Here is a 13,075-nt window from a genome sequence, read left to right as displayed (position 1 = left end):
GTGCCGGCAGGACATCAGGTTAGGTCTTAGTGTGTGGGGCTGCTGCCTGAGGCTAACTGAGCTCCGTGCTTAAAGGGACCCGACCACCACCCCAGACAGACAGTTCTCAGGCTTCCCCGCTTGCTTGTCTACCTTGATGAGGGACAGCAAAGCAGTCCTGTCTTGGAGTGCCCTGAGTGCCCGCACTCGGGACACCACAGCACTCGGCCACATGGACCCAGAGTGATCTCATGGGGTCACTGCCATCAGCCTGGCTGCACTTGCTGCAGGCTGCCATCCGGGGTGGGGGTCCATCGGGGGGCTGTCAGAATCCAGGAGGCCCGCAGGGGGAGAGCAACCACCCTGAGGAGCCCTCAGAGCCACCCCAGTCCTCCCCACCGGGGGCTCATGCTCCATTCCTCCCTCTCGTCCTTCCACTTACCTCTCCCTAGCCCCCATTCCTGATGTCAAACAAAAGACAGACGTTCGAAAACAGAAACTGGGTTTATTGAACAAAACTGGGGGAGTGGGGATGAACCTCTAAAGAGACTGGGAAAAGGAGGTGGAAGAGGGGAAGAGAGGGGAGGGGGGAGCTGGAAAGGGGAAGCAAGGGGAAGGAGAAGACGGGGAAGCTCAGGGCCCAGGTTGGGGGTCTCACCAGACCAACTTGATTTTCATGCAAACCTGCTCCTGGGCTCGCATGTGGACTTTGGTGGCTAGGCTGGCAGCTATCCTGCCATAGCCGGCTGCATTCCTCTGTCTAGTGCAGAGATCATGGTCCTTGGGGGCATCCCCCCAAACCTGAATAAGACCCATGATCTCCACCCTGGACCACGAAGGCGCCCGCCCGCTCCAGCCCCTGTCAGGCTCCTGGGAGCTGGCAGACTGCTCCTGTGGAGCAGTGGAGGGCTGGCTGCCAGTGGCTTGTGGGCTCATGTTCTGGGGCCACTGGGTCAGGGGCCCCAGTGGCCACTGCTGGCTCTGGGCTTGGAGCTGGCACAGGCACTGTAGCCAGAGTCTACCCATTAATGGCTCCGGGGCTGGGGGAGAGGAGAGTAAGTTTTCCTGGTTGTGCCCAGTGTGGCCACCAGGGCTCCCTGGGAAGGACTGGAGGCCCCCTATTTCGAATTAAGTGTCTACATAGCACTTAATTCTAAATAGCTATTTCGAATTTGGCATTACTCATAGAATGAGGTTTACCAAATTCTAATTAAGCGCTCTGCTATTTCGAATTAATTTCAAAATAGCGGTTTCCATGTATTGACGCTATTGAAGTTAATTCGAAATAACGGCCGTTAATTCGAATTAACTGCAGTGTAGACATATTCTCTGAAATTAGAGTTCAAGCCTGAAAGGGTTACTCTTTAATAGGAAGTGTTCTTTCTTACTACATGGTAAAAGCCTAATGAAGACACATCATTTGTAGCTTTGACACAAAAACAGCATATCAGGTTAATACAGCAGGGCAAGGTGAAGATTTGAGGGACACCCCCAAGAATTTACTATTTCTCACACAGCTAACTGCCTTGTCTTCTCTAGCATTTTACCAAAGGAATTAACACTAGGAAAAAACCCACAGCTTTTCTTGTTATAAAGACGGCAGCAGGAATTCATTCTTAGGTATTGATCCTACTAGGAAGAAGTCTCCTGAAAGTTTGGGAATAGAAGACATGGTGTAGCTTGCAGAGCCAATCTTTGAGCGAGCACAACCATCTGCTGAAGAATTGGAATAGTGCCCCCTAACTGCTTAAATCTGTTTGTGTCTTTAAAAGAAATCCAACCTATTGCTATTTAGCAAAGGAAAGGAAGAAAAAACCCCTCAGCATGCTCTGCTCCCCCACTGCACAGCAACAGAATGTTCAAGATGGACTTCTGTTCAGGATATCACCACAATGGGTGGCTACTCTTCACAGCCAAATACTAAAGCAAGGATTAAATAAAAGGAAGTCCAGACAAGACAGTTAAACTGTCATAGATGTTGTCTCCTAGGCCACCCTGCTCTGGAAGTGCCAGCAAGCCGCTGTTCTTGATTGTGATAAAGCTAAAGTGAGCCCTGGTCTTCCAAAGCAGATTGCAGTTAGTCTCCAAGCTCAGCTATTGTGCTACTCCCCCACTGCAGGTTAAAGAGCCTTGTATGATTTCTCTCCAGTACAAACAGGAGTATGGTATAAAGCAGGGGTGGGAAACCTGCAGCCCACAGCTTGCCTGGATCTGGCCCCCAAAGCTTGGGGCTTCCCCCACCCCCAGCATTGGGGATCCTGCACTAGCACTCCAGCTCTCCCCTCCCCCCCAATATCCCACCACAGGGCACACAAGATCTACTAGCCCAGGGTCAGAAGCCCCCACCCCAGCAAAGGTTCCTCACCGCGGTATAAAGCATTTTACGGAACTCTTTATTAGATGGTATTGTCATATGGAATGGATGTGTAAGACCCTGAGTTGTGTCTCGGCAAAGAGGGTTCAGAAGGGGAGTAATGACAGACAAATGAAGAAGCTAGAGCCACAGGAAACAGAAGGGAAGAGTGAGGAGAGCCAATGGGCAGAGAAAAGAAAAGGCTCTCGCCTCTCACTTGGCACACACAAAGCAGAGGTGGCAAAGAGAAAAGGAATAAAAGAGTTCATGCAGGCCCAGCTCCTCAAAAGGTGTTTAACGCACCCCTCTGCACAGCCTGAAAGCAGGAAAGGTGGCCAGAAGCTTCTCTGCTTAAAGATGCCCCATCCACTCTTATCTGACACCAGTCACACAGGCAGCTGGTATTACACTACAGACATCTCCCAGGGGTCTCTGCCTCCCGCTCTCGCCCAAGCGTGACACGATGAGACAAGTGCGGGATGGTGAGAGGAGGAGCAGGCTCATGTTTTGTTCGAGGTCTATTACCAGTTGTTATTTTTCCTCTTTTGTGGCTTCCTCTTCCCCTCCCCCAATTTCCAAGACCCTAAATAATTACATCCTTTGCCTGTTCATTTCAGTAGTTACCAGAGGCAAGTCTAAACCTGCTCTCTAGATTTGCTAGCACCGAGGATTTCTCTTCACCGCCTTAAAAATAGCGTTGTCTTTTGAAGAAGCACCTCCACATTTTTCTGCTTTATTTCATAACAGTTGTTTAACATGTTACAATGGGGGGGAATCCTGCATCCCATGAAATCTGGAACAAAGCTTCCCTTGACTTTCAGGGCAGCAGGACTGGGCCTGACTAACATTTTGCACAAAAGGCTGAATTTTAGAAGTGCAGAAAAAATGCATCCATTTAACTCAGCCTTCCTCTTCTTATAGAGCCATGCTTACAGACACAGATTCAGTTCTCAGTTATTCAGATACAAGGGACTCACTCCTCCAAGCATGGTAAACTAGCCATTTGTGACTGAGTAACTGAAAATGGATAAAATGCAATCCTTGCTTCTGTAGGTAGAGCTGTAGGTACAGCTACTCAGTACCACTATCTTACAGAGGAATAGGTGAAAAGGAAGCATGAGAATAAGACTGCAGTTTTAAGATTGAGTTATTCAATGCCCGCAGCTACTTTGTGATTTTTATCCAGTTTTGACCTTGCCTTTGTAATTACTGTTACAAACCTCAAGACAATGGTTCTTTCCCCATCATTTCTATTTGGCAGTCTCCTCCCTTTCCTCCCCCCACATCTCTGTTTAACTGGCTCAAATTACAATGATAAAAGGGTATGTTCTTACAAATACAGTCCCAATTCCTGTGGTAGAGCTGTGATTTGTTTAGGACTTTCATTAGATAGCTGAAACTGAACAATGTATTTCCTCATGAAGTATTAACTCCAGTAACAGAAAATGCAATCTGCCTTGTTATAAAGTTTATAAAAATACTACTAACAAAAAACCCCCATCCTAAAACAATTAGAAAAAGAAGTTTATTTACAATGTAGAGCACTCAAAGAGGAGACCCATACCGCCTCCCCACCGTAACCTTCTCTCACACTCACTCACTCATACTCTCTCTCACACACACACACACACACACACACACACACTAACTTTTGCTGTTGCTTTTAAATCCATCACATACAGCTCTGGACTTCATCCCTGCACGTTTCCTTCAGTGCTCAATCCGAACCACCACTACAGTGACATTATCTGCAGAACCTCGCTGCACTGCTTTGTTGGCCAGCCTGTTACAGGCTGCTTCATATCGAGTGTCAGCTGCTAGTTTCCCTTCTCTTGTTTGGATATTCTTGTCCTGTTGAAAAAGATGCATGTCATACCACACTACATTCATGCAGACGATAGTTTGATGCTGCACAATCTAACAGCAACTTAACTTGGGCAACTCTAAACATCCTCCTAGTCTTCAGGATTGTATTTCTTCCACCTCTAGGAAAAGGCCCAGACAGCTCATCTACGGAATTTCATAAGAATACAAGGAAAGATCTCATACTGGCTATGGCACAGCTCTCCTTCGTATTGGGGCTGGGAGACAATAAAATGGTGATGGTCCCATGGAGCAGAGATGGGTTATACAGGACAAATAAATAACGGTAATAAGCAATCATTTCAGAGTGAGAACATTCGACAGCATTTTAGAGAAGCTCTCATTCCGTAAGCTGACAGTATGCCACCAAAAACCATATTTCTCTTCTGTGCCCTCCCTTTCCCAGCACGCCGGTATTTAGCAGAGCTGACAGCCACATCGGGCCCCTGGGTAATGGGTGGTAGCTCCACACTCCTGGAAGGGACAGGGCCTCAGTCAGAAGGAGTGGGACTGCCCCAGCCCTTAGAGCTGTTTGGAGTGCACCTCACAGCGCTCCAGCAGCGATTTAAAGGGCTTGGGGGCTCCGGGCCCTCTAGAACCACCAGGCCCCAGGGCACGTGTCCCCTTTGTGCCCCCGTATACTCCCCCAGACAGCAGGCCTGCTGTTATTTCACACCTTCTGCACATGCAAGCCCCACCCTAGAGCTGCCTTCTCCTCACCTCTAGGCAGGACAAGATGAAGTTCACAGCTTCTTCTGGTGAGAAGACCTTGAAGAGGCCATCACAGGCCAACAAAATGAACCTAAAAAGAAAATCAAAAATAGGCAATAGTTAGGCCCTTCCACCCTCCTACAACTACAAAACATCCCAATTGTTTTTACTAGATGCCCCGTTAGAATCTTGAGGAAGACTTTGCAAAACACAGCTAACCCTCAACAGTACTGCTATCACCTGCTGAAAAGTATGCTGATGCCCCACAGGCTACCTCCTCACCCTAACTAGAGAGTATGTCAGAAATATAAACATGTAGTAGCAGAGTTATGTCAGGACAAGTATGACTTTAGGCAAAGTTACTGTGTGCTGCCGAAATACAGTTCTTGCTCTTCCCTTGAAAGTTCTGTTCTTCTCTCCCCTCTGTGAAGTGGCCAGAAGTGAGGAAATAAGGGGTATGAGCACGGCTGGTACCCCAGTACAACTATTAGGGCCTCCCACATTACATCAGGCATTTTCTAACTTGACTACGGGGTCTTTGCCGTGTCAGAATTAGTCCCTTTTCCCCACCCTTGCTCATCAGATGTTTCACTTGCCCTCCCCCACTGCTTTGCCAGTCACCTTGCCCAGTCAGTAACTCAGTCCCTCCAACTCCCAGTTTCCCCCTTCCCTGCACCTTGTTCCATTCTAGAAATGATCCCTTCCAGCCCAGGTCCCCTTGGCACTTCACTGCTCTTTGTGACCTGTAACTTCCAGGGGGGAGCACTGGAGTGTCCCTGCTCTATTCCAGGCCCAGCTCTTGCCTTTGCATGACCCCCAGCAGCAGAGCAAAAAATCATAAGGGAAGTCTGCTCCAGCGCCAGGAAGGAGCATAGTGCAGACAGAATCTTTGGAGATTTTAGCACAGAGGGAGGCAAACTATGGCCCATGGGCTGCATCTGGATGGCGAGATCGAGGGGTCGGGGAGTTGGACAGAAGAAGAGGCTGGGCCATGCTTAGCTGTTTGAGGACACAATCTCCAGCCCTTCATACAGTTTTCATACGCGATGGGGCCCTCAGGCCAAAAGTTTGTTCACCCTTGTTCTAGCAAATCTTTGTTGAGCATATGTGACCACCAGAATACAGGGGCACAATCAGTTCCAGAAAAAAAAAGCTACAAGAATTTTTAACATAAGCAAAATAAATCTCTAGTCTCATTTAGTTATGACTGAAAAGATCCAAGATAGTTTAGCCTGAGGCATGCACCCAAAATATAATATTTTAGTCCAAATGGTTAGAATTTGGCAAAATTTGCAAGCAAATAAGAACAGGGTCTTAAAACAGGAATTGTCAGGCAACCTTAATAGTAGGAAGTATCAGCCCTGTTCATAATACAGCATATTAATTACTGGAGATGGTAAGTTGTTTAGTGCAGGGGCTTTGTCACTCTGTGCTCAGGCAGTGCTACATATGCTTGCACTGCTCCACACGCTGAACACTTGTGCTTTTTGATGGAGAGCCGAGTAAATTAAGAAAAGAGCTACTGCAGTGATGAGAATCAGCTTATCAGAGTCTAACTGGTGCGGACTTGAAAAGATTCTGTATTACAAACTCCTAAACAGAGAGGACACTGAACACATACCTTGCTTTACACTCTGCTTGGACATGCTTTACCTGTCATTGTGTGAGAGTTGGCAGCGTTTGATATCCGGCACAGAGATGACACCACTGCGCTTGTACTGTCCATCCCCAATGGAACGAGAAACCTCCAGCACACCCAGTACTCGCCCATCCCTGAATGATGGAAAGGAAGTCCAGATGGAACAAAATAATTCAGCTGGACACTAGCTTTCCCAACACCACACATTCCTTTCTCGCTGAAAGGGGACTGAACTGTCTCAAGCCATTGCTCAGAGCTAAAATGCAGAGGAGCTACTCCTGATGGCCTATTCTTTAGGTACTCAGTATAATAGGGGTAGTCATGTTAATCTGTAGCCACTAAAACAATGAGGACTCCTGTGGCACCTTAAAGGCTAACAGATTTATTTGGACATAAGCTTTCATAGATGGCAGCCTTAGTCCCTGTTGGGATAGAGCTATAGATCATAGCACAAGTTTTACACAGCTGATCTGCGTGCTAAGGTACTCCCTGCCTTAAATATATAGTCCAAATGCAAGACATGAGAACACACAGACTCATCATACAGGAGCAAAGTAACAATCAGAGGATTCTGATCAATGTAATACGCAGCTGTCAGAGCAAACAAGCAGTTTAATCCCACCAATGATTTTTGTAGATGCTATAGCAGAGATGAATTTTATAGAAGAATCTGAAGGTAAAAATAGAGGCTTTGCCCATGTTTGAGAGAAAGCATGAAAGTGCAGCCAAGAGCAATGAAGGCAGACATCAATGGCAGAGCAGGGGTAAAGGGCTGACAACTCATTACCATTTCTGAAATGACAAGCTGAGAATAAGCCACAAAGGGCCCTAAATTGAGACACCACTTCACCTCCTCTTTCCAAGCACCCTTACTTCCTAGCCATCTTGGAACAAATTCACAATTCTCAACTGGTTTTTCAGAAGACTAACTACAGAGACCTGTTCCTTCCTGATCTCTGCATCTCTTTGCCATTCACTTACACTGCTCCTCCAGTCATGGCCTCATCTCTGCCTAGGCCCGGATTCTCCATTTGATAGTTGCTCATTTCTTCAAGCTGTCCCATCCCTCATCAGTTTGCTCCCTCCCACCTTTTCAGATACACTGCCTATCTAATCCTCTCTTTAGTTAAGCTTTATATAGGGTCATTAATACACAGCATCACTTGTATTGTGTGCTGACTAATACACAGAGCTATCTGGGCAGAGACTGAATGTACATGTTATTCGACTATAAACCTCTGAATCCAGAATAGTAGGCAGAACCTAGTCCATCACGAAAAACTTGAATGAACACCATTCAGATGTTCTCTTGTTAAACTGCAATAATTAATTCAACGTGCTGATAATTCCCTTCCTCCCTCTTTCTCTACTATAAAATGTTTAACCACTGAAACAGACAGATTCCTAGCCAATGGAGATGTTGCCTGAAGTCTGCAAAGAACTACCAGAGACTTGCTCATCTCCTTCCTACTTTGCAGAGTCGGATTGGTGATAAACACAAATAATGGCATGTGCTCACTGAAGATAAGAGACATGCCATTTCTACAGAAAGCTAGAGTTACAACAAGATGTAGCCCACTCATTCCCACATCCCGCAATGTACAATTCCAGGAACCTGTATCTTTTGAATGTTTAGGAATTTTAAAAAACTCAAAACCACACATCTTTATACTCTGATTTTGACTTCTCTGTAAAACTCAATGTAACTAGCTGAAACACTGACTGTGTAAAGAGGAAACATTCAGGTGATCAAATACTAAACTATAGCAGATATTCAAATATGAATACACGCCAGACTCAGTGCATTCAAGTGTACAAAGAGTGAGTGCACTTTAACAAAAGTCCAGCTCTAGAAAGAGTACCATTTTTAAATATAGGGAACATCTCAAGCCTCAGCCTTCACAAAGAGCTTGTCCATGGCAAGCTAGAGTGTCACTCTATCTGGCACTAGCCTGCTGTGCCAGCTGACAAACTAAAATTCTACTCTGCTTTGAAATGGGGGTATAGCAAAGCATACTACAGGGCTTTCAGGGTGCATGGACAGGATGAACACCTCACCTAGCCCTGCATTAACTGTCTATAGACAAGCCCCTAGGTGATGAATGAAGAGTGCCACTGCATGCGTAACAACATTTCAAGGACATGAACCAGCAGCTCTAGATACTCGAGGAGCAATTTTTGTTGTTGTTGTTGCTGTTATGGATTACTAGAAGATTTACCCATCATTGCTCAGGTCCTAAACTCAATTGTTGCTTTTCTTCATTTAAATCACTGCTGTGGGGGTGGGACTGGGGATGATGGGTTCAGTATGCAGGCTGCCCTGGGGACTACCTGGGCCCTTTTTCACCACAGCAGCTTGGAGCCACGTGAGAAGTGCCTCTTCATGGCTGCTGCAGCTCCAGCGGGCACAGCTGAGTGAGGGGTGCATGTCCCCCAGCTGGGGCAGGTCCAGGTTCATCTGCCCCCTGCGCTCCACAACCAGAGTGAGGAATGAAGCAAACTGTGCACTTTCCCCTTGTTCCCTGACTAAGAGGAACAGCTAGCAGTGTTCCGTATTAATGAGTGGAGGGGAGACACTGCCTCCTCACCCTCCCTAAAAGGGTGTGTGTATGGGAGGTTCAGGCCAGGGCAATCCTGGACCAGGAAAGAGGTGGAAGGGGAATACCCCCAGTCATCCCCTTTCATCGCCTGTGCTTCTTTTCCATATGGTTTTATGAGGAGCAATCCCATTCCAGGCACATCCCATTTTCCTGGCACAACCAAACCATTGCGTTGCTTTAAGTTATGATAAGAGGAAGCGGTATACCGAATTTAGTAGTCATAGCTCTTACTGTTTAAGAGGAATTCTTGGACAGACTCAGACAAAACTTAAAATAATCAGAAAATAAAGAATTTTCTTCCAAAACTTTGTAGTTGATATGTACTTGCTCAATGCCATCTAGCTTTCACTCAGAGGTACATAATATGGCTATGCCCTCCTGCTACTGCAACACAGTACTATGCCTCTAGGGTAAAGCCACCCTCAGTTTCTAAGGCCAGGAACATGAAATCTAGCCAATGATTCCAGGTATGGGATTCCTGGAGGGCACCCCATAAACAATGGTTATTCTAGCAAGAGTCTTATGTGCCTGGAATTTCAAACATGCTAAGCACAATCCCCTTCTATGGGAGTTGGGTGTGCCTGGCACGTCAATGCCAGATGGGAATTCAGGCTCATTCCCATCTCTTCTCTTGTGCACTCTTGTTTACCTGACATTTCCTCCAGCCTTCTGTATCCTCATCCGCTCCTCGTATTGGGTAGGGTTGTGTTCTTTACTGAGACTTAAGGCTGTGTGTTTCTGACTCTCCTCGTTGTAACGACACAAAATCGCCTGTGCTGACAAAAATCCCTCATAAGTGGTAATATTAAGGCTCTACCAAACAAGTGCAGAACAAAAGATTCTCAGGTTCAATTGCTCAGGAAGTAAAAACTCATACCACCACCAAAAATCATTGTATTAAATTTCATCCCCTTGATAGAGGACTGGTATTACCAAGGATATGAAGGTTCAATCGGGAAGTCCAACGATGACTGGGACGCCAGGCTGTCCCTGCCTTCTGGGTACCTGGCCCACTGCAGGCAGGAGCTGCTCTGGCATCCCAGCCAGAGCAGCCTCTGCCTGTGGTGGAGGGTAAGGACATTCCAGCATCCACTCAGCCCCCTTTAATCGGTTAACCAAACAACCAGTTGGCCAATTAAATGGGATTTTACATCCCTAGGCCATCTTACACAAATAGTTTTAAAAATAATATCATGACATCACTAACTACAAGGTATCTAGCACCACCTAGAGTCTACCAGGAGACAGCTAAAGTACACAACAAATTTGCAGTATGGCAGTAAATTACATCACAATGGCAGACAACTAAACATTGACAAAATATATAAGTGCTTACACACTTACACACACACACTTTAAATACTAAAAAGGGAAAACTGAGTGCCTGATCTTAAATAGGATATTTATATAACAGGCACCATAGAAACTTGGTGGAATAATGATAATCAATCGGACACAGTAATACCAAGGTACAAAATATACAGGAATGACAACAGGCCGTACTTGTGGGAGAGTGGTACTATGTGAAGTGAAGGACAGTGTGCGCAATATCATAGAAAACTGAAATGAACCAAATTGTACCACAGAAAATCTCCATGAATAGAAATTCCATGCTTGATCAACAAGAATATAGAGATATACCACTAGCCACCTGTCCAAGATGGTGATTGTGACTGAAATGCTCAGGAAGACTATAAAACTAGAAGTCTCAATAATAGTGGTGGATTTCAACTCTCTATCGACTTGGTACATGTCACCTGAGGATGAGATGCAGAGCTAAAGATATTGACACCATAAATGACCGCTTCTTGTAGAAGCTAGTCCTGGAAAACACAAGGGGAAGAGGCAATTCTTGATTTAGTCCTAAGTGGAGCACAGGATCTTGTCCAAGAGGTCAATATAGCCGAACTGCTTGATAATAGTGATAATATAATTACATTTAAAATCCCTTTGGGGGGCAAAGACAGCAAAGAAGTCCATCATTTAGCTTCAGAAGGGCAGCTACCAAAAAAACAACAAAAAAGCGGGTGGGCTGCTCCCAGGTGCAAGTTAGCCATTACCTGGTTAACCATTCACATCCCCAGTTGGGACTGCAGAGAGGCATTTACAGGACCTCTTAAAAGGTGTTTAATCAGTCATGGGGTAAGAGGAAGTTCCTCTTATGGACCAGTAACTGCTTAAAAGATGGAGGAGGTGGAAGGGTAGGAATAAATGGTCAATTTTCTGAATGGAGAGACAAGTAAACAGTGGTGGACTAGTACTGTTCAACATACTAGTAAATTATCTGAAAAAGTGGTGAAGAGGGAGGTGACAAAATTTGGAGAGGAGACAAAATTACTTGATAGGAAATTCCAAAATAGATTGTGAAGAATTACAAAGGGATCCCACAAAACTGAGTCACTCAGCAACCAAGTGGCAGATGAAATTCAAACAAACAAAAAGTACTTCTTCACACAATACAAAGTCAGCCCGTAGAACTTGTTACCAGGGGATGCTGTGAAGACCAAAACTAGAATAGGATTCAAAAAAGAACTAGTTAAGTTCCTGAAAGATAAACCCATTAACAACTATTAGCTATGATGGTCAGAGATGCAACCTCATGCCCCCAATCTCTGTTTGCCAGAAGCTGAGGGTATATCTACACTATGGGATAAGGTCAAATTAAGATGTACAACTTCAGCTACATTAATTCAGCTACACTCACCCTTTGACTTCCCTTACTCCTCGTGGAAGCAGGGCTACTGGCATAGACCAAAGTGCCCTTTAAGTTTGAAATAGCTCTCTTAACTAGACCTGCTAATTAAAACCCTGGAAGACTGACAGTGGCAGCTCTGATCTCCTTTGTAGCATAGACATACCTTGGGAATGGATAACAGGGGATGGCTTAATGACTTCCTGTTCATTTCCTCTGAAGCCCCTGGAATTGGCCATTGTTAGAAGACAGAATACTGGGCTAGAATGACCACTGATCTGACTCAGTATGGCTGGCTTTATGTCCTTGCAAGTTAGAACCTAGAATGACTCTCAGCTACACTAAATTCCATCCTCTCAAAGAGGATAGTTTAGAAAAGAGAAGACTGAGGGGGGACATGAGAGCCATTTTCAGGTATCTAAAAGGGTGTCATAAGGAGGAGGGAGAAAACTTGTTCACCTTGGCCTCTGAGGATAGAACAAGAAGCAATGGGGTTAAACTGCAGCAAGGGAGGTTTAGGTTGGACAGTAGGAAAAAGTTCCTGTCAGGGTGGTGAAACGCTGGAATACATTGCCTGGGGGGTTGTGGAATCCCCATCTCTGGAGATATTTAAGAGTAGGTTAGATAAATGTCTATCAGGGATGGTCTAGGCAGTATTTGGTCCTGCCATGGGGGCAGGAGACTGGACTCGATGACCTCTCGAGGTCCCTTCCAGTCCTAGTATTCTATGAATCTGTGTAGGAATGGTTGGGGAGTTCTCAGCTACTTCCGTCCAGTCTCTTCCAGCAAAACTCAGTAACAATAAGGTTGTGTAGATGGGGACTTTAATTACTTAAAGCATCTTCCAGCAGGAATCCCTACAAAAAGAGTGAAAATCCATTCCTCCTGCAGGTACGTCATACAAGGGAAATCTATGCAGTAGGTTTCTCGGTGCTACTTACCCGGCTGTCTCCAAGATTGGCAATGTAAAGAATGTTATCTACAGCCAGGACACAGGTCGCTGTGGAACCATCCTTCCAGGCTGGCTTCCTGAAGGCACCAGAAATAAGGTTACAATGGACTAATCCAATCAGCTAGCACAAAATCACCAAACTTCTGTTTGGGAGTTCCCCCTGTTTTTACTCACAGGTTTGTGTGATTTCCCTCTCCTCCAATCCTGGTCTTACTCTTACAGTGCAGAGTAGCCTTATGCTGCTGTTCTGTATAGCTGGTAGTGGAGGGGGGCAGGGCTGAGGAAT

At 45.7% G+C, this 13,075-nt stretch overlaps 1 protein-coding gene across 5 annotated transcripts in view; it reads right to left on the bottom strand.

Moving 5' to 3' along the window:
- Positions 1-3,843: 3,843 nt before the first annotated feature.
- The window catches only part of ILKAP (ILK associated serine/threonine phosphatase), a 31,881-nt gene continuing 22,649 nt past the window's right edge, over positions 3,844-13,075 (bottom strand). For 4 of the 5 annotated variants that reach the window (XM_075917864.2, XM_075917868.2, XM_075917867.2 and 1 more), the window contains 5 exons: positions 12,779-12,866; positions 9,795-9,958; positions 6,560-6,679; positions 4,916-4,997; positions 3,844-4,183 (listed from right to left, as the gene is read on the bottom strand). In XM_075917864.2, coding sequence (XP_075773979.1) covers positions 4,043-4,183; positions 4,916-4,997; positions 6,560-6,679; positions 9,795-9,958; positions 12,779-12,866 — 595 coding nt within the window. In that variant the 3' untranslated portion in view covers positions 3,844-4,042. The remainder of the gene's footprint in view (positions 4,184-4,915; positions 4,998-6,559; positions 6,680-9,794; positions 9,959-12,778; positions 12,867-13,075) is intronic. The other variant, XM_075917865.2, reaches the window with a different exon arrangement.

Source organism: Pelodiscus sinensis, chromosome 10, assembly GCF_052426305.1.
Source record: "Pelodiscus sinensis isolate ZL-2025 chromosome 10, ASM5242630v1, whole genome shotgun sequence".
In the NCBI taxonomy this organism is placed as follows: domain Eukaryota; kingdom Metazoa; phylum Chordata; order Testudines; family Trionychidae; genus Pelodiscus; species Pelodiscus sinensis.
Note: the sequence above shows the minus strand (reverse complement) of the source record. Positions and strands in the feature narration are given on the sequence as shown.